General features: G+C 40.0%; 1 protein-coding gene across 1 annotated transcript in view; it reads right to left on the reverse strand.

The window, feature by feature from the left end:
* Positions 1 to 16710, reverse strand: part of MIB1 (MIB E3 ubiquitin protein ligase 1) — a 111569-nt gene extending 94859 nt beyond the window's left edge. The window contains exon 1 of the mRNA XM_069468192.1: positions 16475 to 16710. Within this exon, the coding sequence (XP_069324293.1) occupies positions 16475 to 16703 (229 nt within the window). The 5' untranslated portion in view covers positions 16704 to 16710. The remainder of the gene's footprint in view (positions 1 to 16474) is intronic.
* Between the last annotated feature and the right edge of the window lie 8250 nt (positions 16711 to 24960).

Below are 24960 nucleotides of genomic sequence, written 5' to 3' on the forward strand. Positions count from 1 at the left end.
ATTGTTTATAGTAGATAAAGACAAAAATTTAACATAACCAACGTTGAAAATATGGGGCTACTCGTGTGTAAACTATGATAATCCATAAAGGGAAAGTCTATGCAGTTATTAAACCATGTTATAGAAGAAATATTACTGACATCGTAAAATACATTATCATTATATAAAGTAGTTTGCAAGAAACGAAGTATATTTTGACAAACATATTACATAATACATATGTAATACATGTGCATAGAAAAAACAGAAAGACAATTCCTAAAATGTGTTGATAGTATTACCCTTTGTGGTTTTCGGAGTTTTCTACACTGCATGTGTATTAATTCTAGAAAGCAGCCGGGTGAAGAGGAGCATTTAATATGAAGTATAAACATCAGGGATGTCATGTCATTTCACTTAAAATTAAAACTAAAAACAAAAACATGAGGGATCCTAAGCAAATATTTATAGGAACCAGTCTTGGAATTACTTTAGTATAATAATAAGGTATATAATTGCCACTTAAACATTTTTATTTCTTTTAATCCTTATACTGTGTTATATCATGATTATGAAAAGAAAACACACTTACCTAAATATACTCCTCATGGCCACATGCTTATAGTTAGAGTCTAAAAACTGTATCTGTCTTAGTACAAGAAAGCTGACCAAAAATATCATAATATCAAATACCAGTAACAGTAAATGTTCACACAATGGTTAAATTTCTGAACAAGGTCTAAAATAGGCCTCTAATTTAGTTCCATCATCACAAAAAAGTAAAATGCACTAAACAAATCAGTATCCACTGGACCCGTAGAGGTTTATCTTGAACTAACTACATAGCTCTTCAAATGTGATTTGGTTGATGAAAGACAGGAAAAATATACTCCAATTTTCCCACTCCACCAAGAAAAAAAAAGGTCCAGCTTGCAACTACTGCCCCATTTACATATTTTTCATTTTCCACAAAGTATAATGACAGCAGTCATGAGCTCATAATCTGTATCAGGCTTTCTTTAAAAGGAACTATTACACACAATGACCACTGGTTAAAAAAAAAAAACCCATATTTCAGGAAAACCATTAATGCACACAAAAGCACATCCAAATCCTTTCTTGGTTCCCACAGTTCAAATGCCAACAAAGCTACTGAACAGCTGTCAAACGGACTAACACTAAGAACTGGAAAAAGTAAACAAAGCAACCCACTCCGCTACCAAAATGAGCACTACAGAATTTTTAATGAGAATTAGTTGACTTTAAAATGAAAGTTGATATTTAAAGAAAACATAAAGCAGGAGAAAGGGTATTAAACAAACAAGGCCAACATTTTACTGATCTTTTACTGTACCGTGGTAGCTTTTTTGTTTCCCCTTATTATATCCACCCAATTCATCTCATCTAAAACCACTGGCCCTGGCAAGTTATTCCTTAAAATTTTTATTTCGTAAAACTTAATTCCCTAACTAAACCCATTAAGTGCTTTTTCTCTTTCCTACAGAATACCATATTACCCTAGAGAGCTAATGCTCTTTTCCTTTGCTAAGCTTTATGAAGACATCTGCCACCATTATATGAACCACATGATGATAGCTTTTGACTCATTCTAATACTCAAATGACCATCTGCTCTAAGTTTTAATGGCATCCCAGCTAAGTTCAATAACTTAGAGAATTTACATAGCTGAAGTCTTTTTGTTGGAAAATGGTACAAAAACAGTAAAATATACTACTCAAGATCAATAACCATAAGTTCTTAGGAAAATGAATAAAAGCTCAAATTCACAAAGCACTGATCCATTTAAGAAAAATGTTAAACTTCTAGGTAGAAAAGATGACAAAGAACTAGAGTTCTCACTGCAATTAGTTATGTATGAAGCACTTCAGCACAGAACAAGAATATCTAAATAATCGCTTTGTGTAATAGCAAAAGAAAAAAGTAAACAATATAATTGTTCATTAACAAGAGAATGGATACATATGTTAAGGTATACAGTGGAATGCCTAAAATGAAGGTTCAACAGCCACATAATTCAACATGTACATAGCCTTCAATCACAATATTGAATTTTAAAAAAAAAAATACAGAAAACAAAGTGTTGCAAATAAAGTACTAAATATTATTTGCAGACATAGGAAAATGTATCATAAATACACAGAAACTCATGGGAATGATAAAAATAATTTCTGATAGTTGGTTACTTCGGGAGAGGAAAGAAGGGAATGTAACTGAGAAGTAGTACACAGGGTGTTCAAATATATTAGTAATGCTTTTTTATCCAGAATAGTTGGATACCCAATTACTTCTGTAATACTGATTTATCCACATAGATATCTTAAATATTATGTAATAATTTTTAAAACTTTATTAAAACAGAAAAAAAAACCCTAGTAGACTGATAGGGTGCCTAGCTAATACTCTAAATTTCTGCCCAAATTAAAAGACTTCACCTAACATTAAAAAAGAATTTACATATCAGTAACCATTATTCAAACATAATTACTTACTGTGTCATAACTGTTGATGTCATTCAACCAACTAAGAAATTCTACTTCCAATTTATGGATCCACTCGTCTTTAAGCCCAAATCAATGTGACAAAAAGTAGTACCAAGATTAAAGAGGGTTAACCAACTAAAGTATCCATCCTATTCTCCCTGAACCATCAAAATACTTAACTGGTTTAGAAATTGTCTCAACTGTAATTAAAATTCCTAATGAGGGCAAGACCTTTGTGACCTACCAGCTGGTTGGTGTAATCCACATTCCTCACTCTTGAGAAATACTAGATTAATGAAAATAGGATTGTTGTTATAAACAACACCAGCCACTATTTATTAGTACCAAGCTCAATTCTTTACACACACTTTACTTAACCTTCCCAACAATCTTAAAAAGTAAGCATTGTTATCCCCCATTTTATAGATGAAGAAACTGAGTCTCAGAGAAGTAACTTGTCTGCAGTCACACAACATTAGTAAGTGGCAGGCTCAAATTCAAACCTACGTGGGTCTGACTACAAAGGGGTTTTTCTCCCCCGCCCCACCTCACTTAGGACTGATCTTATCTGAAGAATAATTACATATCTATGGCATCATGCTCCCCCATTTAACCTGCTGGACTTAAAATATAAGTGATTAAATCCTATTCTAATATTCAAATAAATCTCAAAAAGATACATTTTAAAAATTAAAAAGATTATTTTTTTCAAGTTAATTTCAATAGTGCAGTAGAATGACATACCATCTACTTCCAACTCTTATTATGTGTTAAGAAATGTCTTTGAAGGTGTCTCACCCAAAATCTACCACTCCTTCATATCTACTCTGTTGGACAAATGATTCTCTCCTCTATTTTTGCAGCTTCTGCTACTCACAATTGTTACAAGCATGCATAATAAAATTACAGCCATGCCACACACTGTCCGAAAGAAAGAAACAAGTTGTCAAACTAGGCATACAATTGGCAATTTCAGTAATGTATTTGCTTGTATTTAATACTTTCAGCATGTTACATAGGGGTAGAAAATTAATGAGGTGAAACATAAAATTAAGAATTTTATTCCCTTTAAGTAATGTACTAATTGGTAAAAACTCATTATTTGATTTTAGGAGCAAAACACCTGTGTACCTTGACCTACTCCAATTTCATTTTACAAATGTTGAATTAAGGGCAAAGTGGAAAAAAGGAAGAACAGACCCGGATTTGTATCTCCACCATCAACTTACTACTTGTGAAGTCTTGGGCTAGTTAGTTCATTTCTCATGGCCTATTTTCTCATCAGTAAAATGAAGCCTACCAAACAATATTATTATTAGGATTAAATGAGATAAAATATGTGAAACACTTAGCAATGTCTGACACGTGACTGGAGCCCAGTAAATGGTAATCCATTCCCCTAGTTAACAGGCTCACTTGGTAAAATGGAGAATGAATAAATACCTTGATTACTTGATTCCTAAGCTATTGCATTTTCCACTACAACCCGAACAGAGACTGGAGGAAAAGGGATGAGCAAGGATTCATAATGTAAAATATTATGATTTCAAGCTCTCATGATTTATTATCAATCACTAGCCCTGCAAAACTCACAGAAATCAAATAATGATTTCTTTTGCTATTAAAAGTTTCCACCCCATTTCCTGCTTTTTTTTAGGAACAGAATTATCATCAAGAAGATAAATCCACTCTTCCGCCTATAATCCCAGTGCTTTGGGAGGCCGAGGCTGTAGGATCACTTGAGGCCTGAAGTTTGAGACCAGCCTGGGCAACATAGTGAGACCCTATCTCTACAAAAAATAAAAATTATCAAGGTATGGTGGCCCATGCCTATAGTCCTAACTCCTCAGCAGGCTAACGTTGGAAGATCTCTTAAACCCAGAAGTTCAAAGCTGCAGTGAATCCAGAAGTTCAAAAATGCAGTGAACCACCGTACTCCAGCCTGGGAGACAAAGCAAGAAGACCTTGTCTCTTAAAAAAATAAAAATGTTTAAAAACAAAAAATAAAAGGTAAGTCCACTCCTCAAGAAAACCAAATACTCGTAAGTATGCTTCTAAGAATATAAACTAATTCTACCCAAAACAAAAATCTACAAAGGTAAATCTACTTAAAGTGTGTGTGTGTGTGTGTGTGTGAGAATAAAGAAGCATTCCAAAGCCAAAAATGAATGTTTGGACAATCTGCTGTTTTCCATTATTTACGACATTATCTCATCCACTAATTTAAATCCCACTTATCTTAACTGTGTCCCACAAGTTCATTTATAAGCCAGCTATTGAGAATTTAGAACCCATTTTCCATCATAAAAAAAATTTTAAAGATAACTTAGGTACCAGACTATTTCCCAAGAACCTGTTTATACTACATAGAGCTAATCTACGGGTGTACAAAGATAAAAATTGTTGCTATGTTTCTAGTTCCATCTCAGGAAACAGTTCAACTGCTGTCACCACATTCTCAGACATAATAAGGCAAGCTGAGTGCTGTGAGGACATATAAAAGTACATGAGTGGAAAAATGAGTTTAGGAGAATGAGGAGGAATGCTCTAAAAAAGCCATTTTTCGGCCGGGCGTGGTGGCTCACGCCTGTAATCCTAGCACTCTGGGAGGCCGAGGTGGGCGGATCGTTTGAGCTCAGGAGTTCGAGACCAGCCTGAGCAAGAGCGAGACCCCATCTCTACTAAAAATAGAAGGAAATTATATAGACAGCTAAAAATATATATAGAAGAAATTAGCCAGGCATGGTGGCACATGCCTGTAGTCCCAGCTACTTGGGAGGCTGAGGTAGGAGGATCGCTTGAGCCCAGGAGTTTGAGGTTGCTGTGAGCTAGGCTGACGCCACGGCACTCACTCTAGCCTGGGCAACAGAGTGAGATCCTGTCTCAAAAAAAAAAAAAAAAAAGTAAAAAAGCCATTTTTCTACAGGTATACTTAAAATGTATAAGCTCCTGCTTGGTGACTTAGAACAATGGTTTCCAAAGTGAGATGTATGACCCAGGAGATATAGATGATCCTTTAAGGAGTAAGGGAAAATCTCTCATCTGTCCACAACTCTTTTTTTTTTTTTTTGAGACAGAGTCTCACTCTGTTGCCCGGGCTAGAGTGAGTGCCGTGGCGTCAGCCTAGCTCACAGCAACCTCAGACTCCTGGGCTTAAGCGATCCTCCTGCCTCAGCCTCCCGAGTAGCTGGGACTACAGGCATGCGCCACCATGCCCGGCTAATTTTTTGTATATATATATTTTAGTTGTCCATATAATTTCTTTCTATTTTTAGTAGAGACGGGGTCTCACTCTTGCTCGAACTCGGTCTCGAACTCTTGACCTCGAGCGATCCACCCGCCTCGGCCTCCCAGAGTGCTAGGATTACAGGCGTGAGCCACCGCGCCTGGCCCACAACTCTTTATCTGTAATTGCAAACTTCAAAAAATGCCAAAACTCAAATCCAAAAAAGATTTTTTTGTAATTTAGCAGCAAACTCACCTAGGGGTAAACCCTCATCTGAACAAGAGGCCGTATACATACAATATATAGTCTTCATTTATCCCCTTAAGAATTATTCACATGCTTTGCTGCAAAAATATTAACGTATTTGATTACAGAACACTGTTGTGGACCTCAAAGTACATGCTTCATATTATGTGGTAAATATTCTATATAACGGTTTTAAAATCTAAAAGTTTATAAATTTGGTCCCAAGCACTCTGAACAAGGTAGGGTTGACTTTCATGGTTAACTTTTAATTTCTGTCAGTCTTATTGGGAGGAAAAGATATCTTCTGTTTAATTTGTATTTTGGGGGTTAGCTGTGAGTTAACTGTGTGAATAGTTTATTAGCTCTTTATTATTAACAGCAAATGAAATTTTCAAGGCTAGGAGAAAATTTATACTTAAATTTATCTAATCTATTTATTTCACAGCTAAAGGAAAAAAATCAACCAGCTGGCCCAATTCTAACTGCTAACTGAAAACTTTTTCCCATTCCAGATAATGTAATTATCTATGTTGCCCCGACCACAAACATACAAACATAAATATTAACAGGCCAATTTTCCTCATAAAGCAAAAAAAAAAAAAAAAAAACCCACTAAACTTTATAACAGTGGTGAGGTTTCAGTACTTTGAATACCACTGAATACTATTATGACAATTTCACATCTGCCAAGGACAGAGACTGGCTTCAAGAGTATAGGATGACTGCCGCTTTGAGCTGATGTGTTTCAAACAAAGAAAATGTAAAAGATTAAGGACCCTGTACTATCATAACAGTAAAGGCTAATCAGCTCAAGCTAGAGAATCTGACAGCTTCATATGCAGCTCAATTACTTGCTTTAACAGCAAAAACTCTTTTACAAGATGGATGTGTTTCTTACTGGAAGCTAAATATAACTATGTAATTAAATTTATATAATTACAAGAAACTACCTGTGAGTGAGGTTGCACTGCACTCTAGCCTAGGCAACAGAGCGAAACCCTATGTCAAAAAGAAAAAAAAAAAAAAGGATTTTTTCCAAAAAAATTAGAAGTGAAGAAAGACAAAGACATGAGATACAGTATAATAAAGCACTAAAATTTCAAACCCAATTAACTGTTAATAATATAACTGTGAAGCTTAATGCAAATTTTTTTAAGAGACTAGGTCTTGCTATGTTGCCCAGGCTGGCCTCAAACTCCTGGGCTCAAGAGATCCTCCCACTTCCACCTCCTGAGTGGCTGGGATTACAGGGTCATGCTCCCACACTTGGCTTAATGCAATTTTAAGAGCAAATCCTTGGCCGGGCGCAGTGGCTCATGCCTGTAATCCTAGCACTCTGGGAGGCCGAGGCAGGAGGATCGCTTGAGGTCAGGAGTTCGAGACTAGCCTGAGCAACAGCGAGACCCCGTCTCTACTAAAAAATAGAAAGAAATTATCTGGACAACTAAAAATATATGGAAAAAATTAGCCGGGCATGGTGGCACAAGCCTGTAGTCCCAGCTACTCGGGAGGCTGAGGCAGGAGGATTGCTGAAGCCCAAGAGTTTGAGGTTGGTGTGAGCTAGGCTGATGCCACAGCACTCTAGCCAGGGCAAAAGTGCGAGACTCTGTCTCAAAAAAAAAAAAAAAAAAGCAAATCCTAAAACATAAAAAGGATGATACATTTATATATTTACAAGAGTACAGCAGAGTGGAGGGAACAAGAACAATGTGAACAACAATTTAGGACTAATTTTCCTGATAATTTCCATAAAACCAGGACAACAGAAAGGGTAAGAAGTGTGAGGAAGGGGAAATTAAAGAGATTGTTTAATTTTCTACACATATAGAAAACTAATTTTTCAATCAGTTTTTTAAATATTAAAGGGTAACCACTAGCAGAATAGAAAAAAAGGTGATAGGGCCGGGAGCAGTGGCTCACGCCTGTATTCCTAGCACTCTGGGAGGCCCGAGGCAGGAGGATCACTTGAGGTCAGGAGTTCGAGACCAGCCCAAGCAAGAGTGAGACCCACCTCTATAAAAAAAACAGAAAACATAGCTTGGTGTGGTAGGGCACGCCTACAGTCCCAGCTACTCAGGAGGCTGAGGCAGGAGGATCGCTTGAGCCCAGGAGTTTGAGGTTGCAGTGAGCTATGATGGCACCACTGCACTCTAGCCAGGGAGACAGAGAGAGACTGACTCAAAAAAAAAAAAGAAGAAGAAGAAGAAGAAAGAAAAATAAATAAAGAAAAGCAAGAAAAGAAAAGCCAAGCCAGGCCAGGCCCAGGCCAGGCCAGGCTTGGCTTGAAGTTCTGACTGGGGGGGGCTGGGGTGGGGGGAGGGGATGGGTGCATACCTACATGATGAGTGTGATGTGCACTGTCTAGGGAATGGACACAATTGAAGCTCAGACTCGGGGGGATGGGGAGGCATGGGCAATATATATAACCTGAACTTTTGTACCTCCATAATGAGCTGAAAAATAAAAAAAGGAAAAAAGGCGATAAAATTTCTAGCTCATGAGGGAAAAAAATACACAAGAAAACATAAAAATAAAAAATGGTAATAGTGATCACAGAAAATATATCAGCTATCACAATAAATATGAACAAGTCAAATTCCTCTATTAAAAAAGAGATTCTCAAAGTCAGTGAAGACGACATTTACCCATGTCATTTACAAGAGAAATTCCTATAACAAATTAGCATAAAAGCTAAAAATTAGTACACAAAGATACACAGATACAAGTTTGCTTGTGGCACTGTTTCAAATGACAAAAAAAAAAGGAAACACTATAAATGTCTATCAAGAAATAGTTAAGTAAAATATTTTTAACTATTAAATACTATGTACCTGCTATTAACAAAAAGAGTAAGACAGATTAAATACTATATACCTGCTATTAATAAAAAGAGTAAGACAGATTCTTATGTGTTGACACTGCAAGATGTCCATGACAAAATACATGAAAAAAGAAAGTTGAGTAACAGTGCATATGGTATACTTTTGGCAAGGGAGAGATGGGAATACATATACACTTCTCTATGAGTAAGTTTAAGACATAAAAATATGTTACCTTATTTTACCATGTAAGGAGTACATACTAGATTATTTATAATGACAACAAAGATATATGTCAAGTAGAAAAAAGCATGAAAACAAAACTATATATAGTAGTAAAACCTCTGCTGTGCAAAAATGCTTTGGAAAGAAACTGAAAAAAATACATCAAAATAGTTGTCTCTGGGCAGCATAATTACAGGAAACTTTTTTTGTTCTTTAGTTACTTCCAAATTTCTCCCCTTTCCCAAACACCCTCCAAATTTTTTAAAATAAGCATGAACATATGTATTATAGAAACACATTTCAAAACAGTTCAATCAGGCCAGGCATGGTGGCTCACACCTGTAATCCCAGCACTCTGGGAGACTGAGGCAGGAGGATGGTTTGAGCTCAGGAGTTCAAGACCAGCCTAAGCAAGATTGAGACCCCCATCTCTATTAAAAATTGAAAGAAATTAGCTGGACAACTAAAAATATACAGCAAAAATTAGCCGGGTATGATGGTGCATGCCTGTAGTCCCAGCTACTCAGGAGACTGAGGCAGAAGGATTGCTTGGGCCCAGGAGTTTGAGGTTGTTGTGAGCTAGGCAGATGCCACAGCACTCTAGCCCAGGCAACAGGGCGAGACTCTGTCTCAAAAAAAAAAAAAAAAAAAAAAAAAAAAAATGGTTCAATCAGCTAAAATCATTAAAAGAAAACAAAAATCAGAAAAGGATTTATTTATTTATTTTTTGAAGCCAGGGTCTCTCTGCTGTGTCACCTGGGCTACAATGCAGCAGCATTGTCATAAGTCATTCACTGCAACCTCAAACTCCTGGGCTCAAGTGATCCTTCTGCCTCAGCCTCCTGAGTAGCTGGGACTACAGGCACACACCACTATGCCCAGCTAATTTTTCTTTCCCCCCACCCTGCCTCCCATAGAGGCAGGGTCTCACTATGTGCTCAGGCTGGGCTTGAACCCCTGGCCTCAAGAGAGCCTCCCTCCTCGACCTCCCAAATTACCAGGATTACAGACATGAGCCACCATGCCTAGCCTCAAAGGTGTTACATGTTCCTTTATTTAAGTTATATACACACTTCCCTTTTCCCCAACTAATAATACCAATGTTGTTTTAAAGACATGTATTATAATAAAGGTAAAAGTCTGAAAAAGGGCAAAATGTTTTACAATTTGTCTCTTTAAAACCCCCCACCCTTTTTGGGAATTAAAACCTTCCTTCCTGCCTGAGGCCAGTAATCAAAGGGGCAAAAAAAATGTTCTTTGTTTTCTAATATCTTAAACCACGAGAGATGGCTCAACAGAACTGTCCAGAGCTCATGGGATCATCTTCACTGAGATAAGGTCAACCAAAACCACTAACTAGAGTTAAACAATAGCTCAAGGCCACCACATGTGACACTGGTCACACAGACCTGAGTCCAACCTCTGTAAACCCCAATTTAAAAAGCCCTGTATTTCTGCTTAAAAGCAAGACAATGGTTTTTTCGAGATGCTAATCTGCCACCCTCCTGATTTGCTGGCAAATTAATAAACTTCTCTTTCCTTTTCCTCAAATCACCTGTCCTCATTCTTCTTTCTCACTGATTCTGCCTCGGGGACAAAGTACCGCACTTTGGGTAACAGTATGACTAACAACCAACCAAGGCTTGGAATCTGCTGAGGGGAAGAGGAGAAAACAGAGCCTGGGCATCTCAGGTAGACAAACAGTCACTTAGTAACCTGTTATTCAAAGTGCATCCATGAGCCAGCAACATCTGCAACACCTAGGAGCTTTCATTTCTAATAAAATACTCACAGAATCCCAGACCTACTGAATCAGAATTTGCATTTTTTTAAGACTAGTGAAATGCAATAGTGAGAAGGGGGAATGAGTAGAACAAGGAGTTCAATCTGTAACTGACTGTGAACAACTGAGATAACTCACTACCTTCGGACCAGCCCAGAATCTGTATTTTTAAAGGTCCCCAGATGATCTGTCTGCTTAAAGTTGAGAAGTACTGACACAGGGGTCTATTAGCTGATTTGAAGTCCTCAATTCTACTAAGCTGCAGTCCACAGGGAGTACTAAGAACTGGACGCACTTTCATTATTTAAAACATCTTTTACCAGATGGAGATAAAGTAAGAAAGACATTTTACAGAAGTCTTTAGGTAGGATCTATAAGAAAATAAAGTTTTCCTTGCAGATAACATCAGTAAAAAACATAATGCAATAATATTTCATGCTTTCCAAGTCTGGCATCCTACTCCCAAAACCCTGTTCCCCCAAGTCCTACTTTTTTCCCAAGGCTCTGTCCCCTGACAATAACCTTTTCTACTGTAGTTCTAGAAACAGATCAGAAGAGAATAGGGGACCTCAGAAAAGGAAAACCTGAGGATTATTAATCCATTTCAGTTTTTTAATCCAGAGTCAGCACTTTTAAACCTTCAACTGAATACAAAATATCTGAGGTGTTTTTCCCCGTGACCCAAGAAGCATCCTTTGCTAGGGGTGGAAGAAAAGGGCAAAGAACTGCCTGAACTACCCCTAAAACAGCTTGAACTATGACAGAAGCCAGTTTTGAATAAAGCTGATTTTCTATACCTCTTAATTTTTTTGATCCATACCAAGCATGATAGAAAGAACCTAAACAGGAAATCCAAATTCATTTTCTCCATTCTCTCTGATAACAGTACAACACCATAGTCAAGTGACCACAAAACAAGTATAATTAAAAATACATTTCTCCCTAAATCCTATAAAATCAATGCTTAAACAATAAAAAGTCAACTATACCTACTTGATTACAGACTTCATAAAATTAACTACAAATGAATTAAGTAATAACCCATATATTTCCACAATCTTCTTGCTTAATACAAATTAGCCAAATATGTGGACACAAGATAGGAGTTATATCATTCAAATATATACTAAATGCTCCTCTTTGCAAGGCTTAACTATCCTACACCATAAATTCAAACATACCATGTGTCTCCTGAAAGAAAAAAATAAAGCTTATATGGCATACAGACCCACATACAACTCCCAGACATAATCTCCAACATGTGGTGAGGGGATATTAGAAAGATTCACACTGACCCAACCACTACTGAATCCTTAAATCTCTGAAAAGTTTCAAAGAATTTTATGTTGAAGGTTACCCATTTTTTAATTCCCAAACACACTGCAATAAATTTTCTATTCATACAATGTGGTTATAAGTAGGAAACAAAGAATGAACAATAAAAGGCAACCCTCAGTTCTCGTAGATATCATAGACTGTCTTTTTTTCAATTAACTATGAAATCTGTCAAACACAAAAAAAAATTAAAATAACAAATATCTATGCACCAACCACCCAGTTTTAAACATTACCAAAATAGTTAGAAAGCCCCTGGTATACTTCCACCAACTGCACTCCATTCCCTTCACCATAAAGATATCCACTCCCTTGAATTCAGTATTTATCATTACCTTTTTGGCATACATTTAATCGACACGTACATATCCCTAAATTAATGAGTCTCAAAGGAGGCAATCCCCTCCAGTAGGAGGCCTGCATCTAATGGGTAGAGACCGGGGATGCTGTCCTACAATGCATAGGCACCCCTACAACAAAGAATTGTCCTATCCTGTTCAAAATATCAGTAATGCCGAGGCTGAGAAACTCTACCTAAAAAACAGTGTTGTTTTGCACTTCAACATACCATAGGTTTTCTTTCGCAAATGTATTTGCTTAACATTTTCTTTTCTATACAGTATTATACTGTACAAATTCACACAGTTCATTTATCCATTCTCCTGATGATGCACATTTAAGTTTTTTCCAAATTTTTTGCTTTTACATACAACATTGCTGTGAACACTCTTATACAATCCTCTATGTGCTCAATGAGAGATTCTGTCTAAGGCAGTGATTTTCAAAGTGTCGTTCTCAAACCCCTATGGAAATCCTCAAGACCCCTCTAGGGGATTCATGAGATCAAAAGTATTTTCATAATAGTAAGTAACATATTATTTACCTTTTTCATGCTGGCATCGCACTGATGGTGCAAAAGCAACAGTGGGTAGAACTGCTGGTGACTTAGCCACATTAACACCATCATTGAGACATATGGATATCACAAACCTCCTGATATGTGGGTCAAAACATCATTTCTATGGTTTTCATGCCCAAAATATATAATCTGATTTTAATCATGAGGAGGTATCAGACAAATTCAATTTGGAGGCCAGTGCACAAGACTACTGGTCAGTGACAAGGTCACGAAAGACAAAGACCCAGGAATTAGCCCAGATTGGGAGACACTATTAAAAGCACTGTGATGTTAGATTAAAAAAAAGAACATTTGCAGGACAACTGGTAAAATCTGAATAAGGCCTACAGATTAGTTAATACAGTACTATTGTATTAGTGCTAATTTTCTGGTTTCAATAACTGTACTTGGTAGGTTGTTAACACCTGAAGAAGACAGGTAAAGGGTAAATGGAAACTCTTACTAGTTTTGTAGTTTTTTTTATAAGCCTGAAGTTATTTCAAAATGAAAACTTAAATTTTTCAATTTTAACTATTATGTAAAGTACTGAATATAATAAATACTGAATAAATCTGTCAGAATATAACAAAATGTTAATGGATACCAATTATTAAATATTTTAAGACAAAAGAAAACACTGAAAGTAGTAGTATAGTCTTGGGGCAAAACAAGATCTATGCTCATGGTCTATGCAATCCTTTTTTTAAAAAATATCTAAAGAAATTAAACCACAGAAATTAAAATACATTTCAATAAGCATTCCACACAAAGGCTGGCTATCCTGCATCTATCTTGCATTTAAATGTTTACTAAAAGAATCAGATGAACAAGATGAACCATTACACATAATACTGCATAAAATTATCTTCTAAATTAAACTAAGATGCTAAAACAGTTCTCTGGAAAAAAAAACCCTGTTTTTGTATTAAGATAATAAAACTATTAATATGAAGGATACACTCCATACTACAAAACATATAGACATTAAAAGCCCTTCAAAAATCACCATAATGGGCCGGGCGCGGTGGCTCACACCTGTAATCCTAGCACTCTGGGAGGCCGAGGCGGGAGGATCGCTCAAGGTCAGGAGTTCGAGACCAGCCTCAGCAAGAGCGAGACCCCTGTCTCTACTAAAAAATAGAAAGAAATTAACCGGACAACTAAAAATATATATAGAAAAAAAAAATTAGCCAGGCATGGTGGCGCATGCCTGTAGTCCCAGCTACTCGGGAGGCTGAGGCAGGAGGATGGCTTGAGCCCAGGAGTTTGAGGTTGCCGTGAGCTAGGCTGACACCATGGCACTCTAGTCCGTACAACAGAGTGAGACTCTGTCTCAAAAATAAAAAAAAAAAAAAAATTATCACTATAGTGCAGGACTTGTTACACTTTACCCTAGCCTAGAAAGGTATCTAAATTTCCCCGTAAACCTACAATTACTGATCCCAAGAACTCCTCCAAGAGTTGTGGTCAGACTTTAGCTTGAGCAAGCATGGCAACAAAACTTTAACAGAGTATGCAGAAACAGGCATAGGCCTCATACAGTGTTGCAGGGAGTGTCAATTGGTAAAATGTCTTCAGAGTGCAATTAGTCTGCTGGGCACAGTGGCTCCTGCCGGTAATCCCAGCACTTTGGGAGGCCCAGGCAGAAGGACTGCTTGAAGCCCGGAGTTCAAGACTATCCTGAGCAACATAGGGAGACCCCCATCTCTACAAAAAATAGAAAAGTTAGCCAGGTGTGGTGGTGTGCGCCCATATTCCCAGCTACTCAGGAGGCTGAGGCAGGAGGATCCCTTGAGCCCAGGAATTTAAGGTAACAGTGAGCTGCAGCTGGACCAGTGCCTAAGTGACAGCAAGACCTTGTCTCTTAAAATTTTTTTTAATTATTTTTATTATAAAAGAGCAATTAGTCGACATTTATCAAAATGTTAAAAATGTGCACACTTTAATGCAATTCCACTTTTTCAGAAGTACTCAACACATATGCACAAAGATATATGTACAAGGATTTATTCACTGCATCATTGTAAATAAGAAGACCTAAAACAATACAAATGTCTGTCAATAAAGTAATGGTTAAACAAAATTGCTGCATCCAGTCACTGGACTACTATGCAGCCATGAAAGAATGGAACAATCATCAATATGAATTATTAAGCGAAAGAAACAAAAATGCACAAAAGTGAATATAGTTTATCATCATTTGTACTTTAAAAGGGGAGATTTACAGTATATTCACACATATGCTTGCAATGCAGAGAATATTCTTTAAGAATACACAAGAAACTGATAACAGTTGCCCCTTTCTGTACTGTTGAATCTTTTTATTTTCTTTTGCACGCACATACATCCTTTTCAATGTTTAAAAAGCTAGCTAAGGGACACAATTTTATCAAGTATCTGTTCAAAAACTGAGCTGGCTTGAGTTACTTTCTTTTTTATTGCTAACAACTATACGCCCATTTCAAGATTTGTTAGGCTCTGACAAACTCAAACCATAATGTCTTAGAAGTTGTTCATTTAGGAATTCTGGAAAGCATCCAGTTTTAAGTTTGAACTATTTTCTACTGAATCAAGGAAAAATATCAAGGATAAATAATATCAATGATACATCTATGCAAAAATGAATTAAAATAGATATTTATTTTGTGAAAGCAAGCCTTCAGTTAATCATATTTAAAAACTCTAGAGTCAATAACAAACGGACCCCTAAAATTTAGTGAAACAAGGAGGACACTGACTCATTGCTGGGTGAATGGGTAAGACTCTGACATCACCTTACTGAGACGGGATGTTAACAAAAAAAGAAAATGCCTATCTGCCACTTGGAAAAAGTATTTAGCACAAAGAAATGCTTCAAGAGCTCAGGCTGTTTTCGCTCTATTCATATTAAGACATAAAATTAAACAATTTAGATGAATAATCATTCCACAGGGTCCCAAGTAGTATTCCACTACTGAGCTCCAAGTCATCCTGTGTTACAGGCAGCAAGAAAAAAAAGGTATTTCAGATCCGAGGTACCAACGGCCCCTCAGCAATTGTAACCGGTCAACTAGGCACCATATGGCAAGGCAAGCCTCCCTTCAGACAGTTATCACTTGGTGGCTGATTAATGTCAATGGTTTATTAGACAGGCCTCTCCAACCCCTTCCCTAGAGGAGAAGGAGGAGGGGAACAGAGTCTGTTGTATGCTCGGTGCTTTGTGTCTTCCAGGCTTGAAAGCATCCTATTCAAGGTACAGCCATCGTTTCCCTTGAGGGCAGGGGGTCTTTTCTCAAAGTTTTTGTTTACCCGTACTGAACCTAAAATTCTCTTTGGCCCTTACCCTTCTCCGCTCCCTGCAGGCGGGCGCAGCGGGCGAGGTGTCCCACCGAGGGCCTCTCAGCCAGCCGGCCCCGAAGCCCACCGCAGTCTCGCCCCTGCCCCGCACGCGCGCAGGCCCCGGACCAGGGGGCCACAGCTTACCCGTGGGCGCGCTGTCCAGGATACGCAGGTCGTAGGCCCCGGAGCAGCGGTAGTTTGCAGCAGTGCCGTTGTCCCACACCACCACCACCTCCTCCGGACTCTCGAAGCTCCGGACTGTGCCCACATGGCCCTCGCCGCCGTCCTGCTTCCCCCACTTCCAGTCCGGGCCACGCACTACCCGGGCTCCGACCCCCTCCACCATCACCCGGTTATTCCGAGAGTTACTCATTGGGCCCCGGGCGGTGGGCTCCGCTGCTGCCGCCGCCGCCGCCGCCGGGGGGCCCGTCAGGGAGTTGGGCCCGGGCCGGACTCTCGGCGCCGGCGGGGGCGGCAGCGAGCCCCGGGGGACGTGGGAATAACTCACGGGGGCGGCTGCACGGTCCGCGCGGAGCCCACAGCCACTGCCCAGCCGTCGCCGCCGCGCCCCCCGCTCGGACTGGAGACCGGCCCGCGGCGGCTGGAAGGTGGCGGCGTCGAGCGAGCAGAGCGGAGGGGGCCGTGGGCGGGGACTGCCCCGCTTCCTCCGGGCTCCTCGGCCAGGCTACAGCGTCGGCCGCCAGGAAACCACGCTCTCCCCCGGCCGGGAGCGCGAGGAGCGCAGGGGGCCGGGGGAGGCCAGCCCGGGGGGGACGGCGAGGGCGGCGGGGAGCAAGCTTAAGTGCCGGCCTTTATTCTCCCCTGGCCCCTCGCTCCGGGGTGGGCGCCCAAGTGCCGGCGCCGCCTCCTCCCCCGTGGGCAGCGGTGGTACCTCCCGGCGTCCGGCGAGCGCCCGGGCCCACAGGCCCCCTTCTCTCTGCCCCCGCGCACGCCGCCGCGCTCCGCCCCGCCACAGAGTCCCAGCCGGGCGAGAGCGGCTCCACATCCGGGTACTGCCGCACCCAAGGCCGGAGCAGCACCTTCTCAGTGACTAGGAGCGGGGGTCCTCAGCAATAATAGGGTGGGAAGGGTTTCGGAGAGTCGCACCATCGCGGAAAGAAAGAAGAGAAAACCGATCCCTAAGCGTCTCTCTAGGGCCCAATGAGAGTGCGCATGCGCGCGCCCCCCCCAAAAAAAAAAAAAAAAAAAAGAGAGAGAAGAGGAAGGCCCGCCCCAGCCTTGAGAGATGAAGGGGCGGGTCCCTGGAGTGGTCTCCCGGTGGTGTGGCGCGCCTCATTGGCTGTGAGGAAGGGGCGGAGACTGTCTGCAGGTGGGGCTGGAGGAAGTGAAAATGGGGATGCGACCCGGGATGCTGAAACTGTGCAACGGTGAGGAGGTCTTCGTTCAATTCTAGTGTTCCTAGGTGTACTAAGGTGAATTTGGGATTCCATATTGTTAACTTAGTCTTCTTTTTTAATGGAGGCAGGAATAAAACAGATTAAGGATGACCTGAATCTTTGTATGTGTAAATTGAAAACATTTCAAGCCAAAGTGGGTGATGAGGGGATGGGTTTTTAAGCTGATCAGAATGGTATTGAGTGTTGCGAGCGACGGTAAGGCCTTTTGGAAGGTGTGTCTTTCCTTTATGCAGAGTCAGGGAGGTAGCTAGGCTCCAAACTTTACTCATGAATAACTGTCTCCATCCACGACATAATTCAGAACCTAATTGCAAAATACAGCCTTGGAGAAGGTAAGAGGGCTGTAAGAGTGGTTTCTGGTTACCATTACTTAAATGCCATTATGGTGTATAGAGTTTAAAACCATTGTTTCCACAGCCCAGCATGCATGCATGCATGCGTTGTTAGCATAAGCTGTTGCTTTTCCTGAGGAGAGTCGAGGGAGGAGGGAAAATCCAGCAGAGTGAATAATAAAGTGGAAAAACAAGAAAGGGGGTGTAAAGTGTACCCAATGAATTATTATGTAGTGAAATAAATAAGATGTTCTTAATTTTTTATGTAAATACAACTAACAAGAAAATACCAATTACAGAATCCCAAAGGCCGAATACAGCTAATTTTAGAGACTAAACAGAATTTCAGTATTTGCTCAGAATAGGGCAGCCCAATTTCTAATTTGTATTTCAAAATATTTCACACTGGAAATTTTAAATGTGTTACTACCAGAGCTGCTCAACTGCAACCATTCAGTTAGGGGCACTGTGAAGTTTTACAGTTCTACCAATTCTTCCTTCTGGTTTCCTTCTGTTAACTAGTTAGTTAAACTGATCACACGAATTAGTAAATGGATAAAAAAAAAAATTTCGAATAAAATAGTCACTATTAAGAGTTATACCTGTGATTGACAAAAGTTAACTCAAGTAACAGCCAGCTGAGATGTCAGATCCTTAATAGTGTAGCCTTACATTTTATATCAGATATATCAATAACATCTTTTCACATGTTTGGCTCACCCAGGAATTTTATATTGACTATATTTATATTTACATAGTCTTATTAAAATAGGCTGTTGAGCTGGGTGCAGTGGATCTCGCCAGCTACTTGGGAGGCTGAGGCAGGAGGATCCCCAGAGCCCAGGAGTTCCAGGCTTCCAGGCTTCAGTGAGCTATGATGGTGCCAGTGCACTCCAGCCTGGGCAACAGAGTGAGACCCTGTCTAAAAAAAAAAAAAAAAAAAAAAAGCTGTTGTTTTTGATACCAGAGATTTTTAATGCCAGAATTTTATTTTCTCTTTAAATGAAGACTTAACACTTCCTTAAACTGGAAAGGGATCTTAAAAGGTGATCTAACCCAGTGGCTTTCTTTACTTTTCTTTTTTTCTTTTCTTTTCTTTTTTCTTCTATGGCCCTTCCCTCCCCCTAAACCTCTTTTTTTTTTTTTTTTTTTTGAGACAGAGTCTCGCTCTGTTGCCCAGGCTAGAGTGAGTGCCGTGGCGTCAGCCTAGCTCACAGCAACCTCAAACTCCTGGGCTTAAGCGATCCTCCTGTCTCAGCCTCCCGAGTAGCTGGGACTACAGGCATGCACCACCATGCCCGGCTAATTTTTTCTATATATATTTTTAGCTGTCCATATAATTTCTTTCTATTTTTAGTAGAGGTGGGGTCTCGCTCTTGCTCAGGCTGGTCTCGAACTCCTGAGCTCAAACGATCCGCCCACCTCGGCCTCCCAGAGAGCTAGGATTACAGGCGTGAGCCACCGCGCCCGGCCCCCTAAACCTCTTAGTTCCTACCTTATATGTTTGATCTATACCAGCAACTAGGTACTATAGATGAAGCAATATACAGAAGGTCCCTAATTTATGATGATTTGACTTACAACTTATGATGATGCAAAAGTCATATGCCTTCAGTAGAAACTATACTTTGAATTTTGAATTGAATGTTTTAAAAAATTTTTTTAGAGACAGAGTCTCATTCTATTGCCCACGCTGGAGTACAGTGGTGCAATCATAGCTAACTGTAACCTTAATTCCTGGACTCAAGTGATCCTCCTACCTCAGCCTCCTGAGTAGCTGAGACTACAGGTGGATGTCACCAGCCCTGGCTAATTTTTAAATTTCTTTTGTAGGGAAACGATCTTACTATATTGCCCAGACTGTTCTCTAACACCTGGCCTCAAGTGATCCTCCTACTTTGGCTTCCCAAAGTACTAGGATTATAGGCTTGAGCTACCAAACCTGGCCAAATTTTGAATTTTAGTCTTTTCTAGAGCTAGAGGTATGTGGAACAATACTTTTCTAGTGATGCTGGGCAGTGGCAGCAATCAGGAAGATAATACTGTACAGTGTACTATATTCAATAAATTACATAAGATATTCATTTTATTATAAAATAGGTTTTGTGTTAGATGATTTTGATGAACTATAGGTTAATCTAAGTGTTCTGAGCACGTTTACAGTAAGCTAGACTAAGCTATGATGTTTGTAGGTTAGGCATATAAAATGCATTTTCAACTTATAATATTTTCAGCTTACAATGAGTTTATTAGGATGTAACCCTGTTATAAGTCGAGAAGCAAATATAGTAAGGCTGGAGCCCACCCGTAGTCTCCCCTTCCTCCTACCTTTGCAGGGACTCAAGGGAAACTCTGGAGTACAACTTAGCACAAGTATGAAAACCTCAAATTAGCCCAATCTCCATATTTGACATGAAGAAAATCAGGCCAGGACTGATTAAGTAACTTGTCCAGGATTACAGAAGAAGGTAAGAGATAGTGCTAAGACTATAGCCCATCTAATATTGGGTGTGTTTGTCTGTATATAAACACTCTCTTATCCATCCATCCCCCTGTTAAATACATTATGAATATGTCACACTACCATATTGCTAAGACTATTTCAAGACCTTTAAATGAATAGTTTGCCATTGGTCTCCAAATGGTTTTGATCATACTTCCTTTCAGTACAAAATTTTTGACATGTACTTATTTATAAACTTTATATATACTATCATGTTATACATGTTATAAAACAAATTCAAAAGTAGACATTATAAGAGGATAAGATACTTTTTTTTAGGAGACAGGGTCTCATTCTGTTTGTTGCCTAGGCTGGAGTGCACCAGCATAAATCATAACCCACTGCAGCCTCCAACTCCTAGGCTCAAGTGATCCTCCTGCCTCGGCCTCCCCAGTCACTAAGACCACAGGCACATGCCACCATGCCCAGCTAGTTTTTTCATAATGTTTTTAGAGACAGGGTCTCACTATGTTACCCAGGCTAGTCTCAAACTCCTGGCCTCAAGCAATCCACCTACCTCAGCCTCCATAGTTGATGGGATTATAGGCATGAGCCATTGCGCCTGGCTATAAAATACAAAATTTATAGAAAAGTTTCCATACTTTCTCCCCTTACTCCCATAGATCATCTCTTGTGTCCCTCAATGTTTAAATTGGTATTCTTCAAAATCAACAAACCCCACTTTGGAGACCACTGTGTCATACATGTGTCTGTCATGTTTAGAACCCAGTGATTGTGCACAGATTTGTTTGTTTATTTGTTCAGAATCATTTAGGGTTACACAAAACTTATAAAATTTTATTACAATCATAGGTAAGACAAAATAAATGCTTGCCCCAGAAACAAAGTCGTTTTGCTATTCACCTACTCTTCTACTGTGAATGAATTTCTGGCTGCCTTATATGCTACAAAAATGTATAATATTTGGACAGAAACTTTACTAGTTAGAGTAACACTATCTACTATAACAAACAGACCCCAGAACATATAAGGGTTCAGATACAACTGAGTTTTATTTCCCAATTATAAAATAACCTAACACTTTCCTCCACATGGTGATTCAGGGACTTGTGCTGTTGTTTCACCATCCCAGGGGTTGTCTGTGTCTAGCTGAAATAAATAGGGGTTGGGGCAATGTAGAGGGGGCTAAATTCCTCAAAAGTCCTGGCCCCAAAATGGCATATATCATTCCATCACATTTTATCACCTAGAATTCAGCCACATCTATTTGAAAGAGAGGAGAGATGTAGTCTAACTGAGTGCCCATGAAGAAAAGTATATCAGTTAGTGTCCACTTAGGAGAACATAAATCACTCTAAGTATTCAAACAGAAGAAACTTAATACAACACATTGTTTGCAAAAGTGTTGGAAGGGCTACAGAGATCAGTGACTACTGGAAAACACTACTACCCAGGACCAGAGGCACAAAAGAGAAAATGGCGTTACCTAGGACCCATGACCACTGTGCCGTTGAGGTGGTGGGAGCAACTTCTACTGATGTTGAACTGCTGCTATTTTGCAGTAAGGAAGGAGCCTACACACTCACACTGAAGTTACTGGACACTAGGAGGCCAAAGTTGCCTACCACTGTCACTACCGATGCCAAAGTCAGAGCTCCATGAGTGCAGGGCATACCCTGATCCTGCACCTTCTTGAACTGTCCTACCTGTGTAGGAACCCAGAAGCTGCCAGAAGCCTCATTAGAAGCAGTAAAGAAAAAATGGTTTCTCCTCTCTTCAGTAGGTTTCCCATCAGTCTCCCACAAGTAACTAGAATAGCCTGCCCTTTGTCAACCTGAAATAATCAAAAAGATCAGAGTTTAGTTTAAAGAGAGTTTATTCAAGTGCAAAGGTTGTGGATGGCCACCTGGGAGCCTAGATTCAAGAGTTGCCCTGAATATACACCCCGATTCACAGCAGTTACAAGTGGATTCTTAACCAAAAAAAGAAGAGGCAGTTCCTAAGTTGTTTACTAAGAATTTACATCAAAATAATATATCACAATGGCTATCACAATTAATTGGCTTTGTATCACAAATTCTAGGAACAAGAAGATAAAGGGTGAGGCAGCAAGTCAGGAACAAAATGCCTTTAAACAATTGCCCCCAGGCGTGGGTGTGGGGCATGACTGAAGTCCCATACTCCTGTCTGGGCCTGATAAATTTTGCATACCTCACACAGCTCAGACAGCTCTGAGCTATTTTTCATTTCTCACCTTTCAGGTATTCACCATTTTTACCATTCTGCCATACTTAAACTTCCATATAAAAAGGGAATACTAATAACAACACCATGTATCTGCCTAACAAGATGCAAATATTCCACTTAAAATGAAGATGCCTTCACCTTCTCTCTCCCCAAAAAAGAGAAGGCATAAAGTCATATCCATTACCATATTCATATCTGGGACATACTAATTCCACCTTTTTTTTTTTTTTTGTCTTTTTTTCCCACCTTCCCCTTTGAAAAAATTCCACTTCTAGTTCAGCCACAATCCCACCTGGATATTCTGTAGCCTACATTATAAAATTAAAAACTACCAATAAAACTGATAGACCTTTTGCTAGACTGACCAAGAAAAAAGAGAAGTCTCAACCACCAACATTCCTTATCTAAAATAAGAGGAAAGAGAAAGGAGGAAAATAATTGTTTTTATATACATAACAAGTGTTTTGGGTTAAATCATGTACCCCAAAAAGATGTGCTGAAGTCCCAGTACCTGTGAATGTGACCTTATTTAGAAAGAGGGCTTTTGCAGATGTAATCAAATTAAGATGAGGTCATACTGGAGTAGAGTGGACCCTAAATCCAATGTCTGGTGTCCTTATAAGATAAGGAAGAAGGAGATTTGGACACACAGACACACCAAGAAGTCCATGTGATGACACAGGCAGAGACTGGAGTAATGCAACTTTAAGACAAGAAGTGCCAAGGATTGCCAGCAAACAGCAGAAGCCAGGAAGAGGCAAGGGAAGATTCTTTCCTAGAGCCATCAAAAAAAGAGCATGGCCCTGCTGACACCATGACTTCAGGTTTCTAGCCTCCAGAACCGTGAAAGAATAAATTTCTGTTGGCCAGGTGCAGTGGCTCACACCTGTAATCCTAGCACTCTGGGAGGCCGAGGCAGGAGGATCATTTGAGCTCAGGAGTTTAAGACCAGCCTGAGCAAGAGCAAGACCCTGTCTCTACTAAAAATAGAAAAAAATTAGCCAGACAACTAAAAATATATAGAAAAAATTAGCCAGGCATGGTGGCGCATGCCTGTAGTCCCAGCTACTCGGGAGGCTGAGGCAAAAGGATTGCTTAAGCCCAGGAGTTTGAGGTTGCTGTGAGCTAGGCTGACGCCATGGCACTCGAGCCCAGGCAACAGAGTGAGACTCTGTCTCAAAAAAATAAAATAAAATAAAATAAATTTCTGTTGTTTTAATCTACCATCAACCCCTTAATTCCTGAACCTGTCTTTTCTGACTATGGGAGCATTATATGTTGGTGGCAATTTGTTGTTCCTAGTGTCCTAGGAAACTAATACAAGAAAGGAAGAGGCTGGACAAGGTGGCTCACACCTGTAATCCTAGCACTCTGGGAGGCCGAGGCTGGAGGATCATTTGAGGTCAGGAGTTTGAGACCAACCTGAGCAACAGCGAGACCCTGTCTCTACTAAAAATAGAAAGAAATTATCTGGACAACTAAAAATATACATAGAAAAAATTAGCCTGGCATGGTGGCACATGCCTGTAGTCCCAGCTACTTGGGAGGCTGAGGCAGAAGGATTGCCTGAGCCCGGGAGTTTGAGGTTGCTGTAAGCTAGGCTGACATCACAGCACTTTAGCCCGGGTAACAGAGCAAGACTCTATCTCAACAAAAAGAAAGGAAGAGATAAACATAGCTATTACTGTCCTCCTTTCTGTTACCGCTTACAGAGCCATAGCTGATATTTCTACTGCCCTCCTTCCATTATCCAGACCATACCCCCTTTTCCCTCAGATAGCACATCAACTTATCAGAGTCCCATAGCTGGCAGGGGATCTGAATCTTTATTCCAGAAGTACTTCATTCTCAGTCCTTAGTGGGTTGTTGTAGTGTGGGGGTTAATTTTATGTGCCAACTTGACTGAGCCATGGGGTGCCCATGCAACTGGTCATAATTAAGGGTGTGTGTGTGAGCGTGGTTTTTGCATGAGATTAACATTGGAATATGTAGACTGAGTAAAGCAGATTGCCCTCCCCAAGGTGGGTGGGCCTCATCTAACCAGTTGAAGACATGAATAGAATAAAACGGCTGAGTAAGAGGAATTTCTCCTGCCTGACTGCTTGAGCTGGAACATTGGTCTTTTCTAGCCTTTAGACTCAAAACATTGGCTTTTCTTGGGTCTCAAAC

This window comes from Eulemur rufifrons, chromosome 5 (assembly GCF_041146395.1).
Source record: "Eulemur rufifrons isolate Redbay chromosome 5, OSU_ERuf_1, whole genome shotgun sequence".
In the NCBI taxonomy this organism is placed as follows: Eukaryota; Metazoa; Chordata; class Mammalia; order Primates; family Lemuridae; genus Eulemur; species Eulemur rufifrons.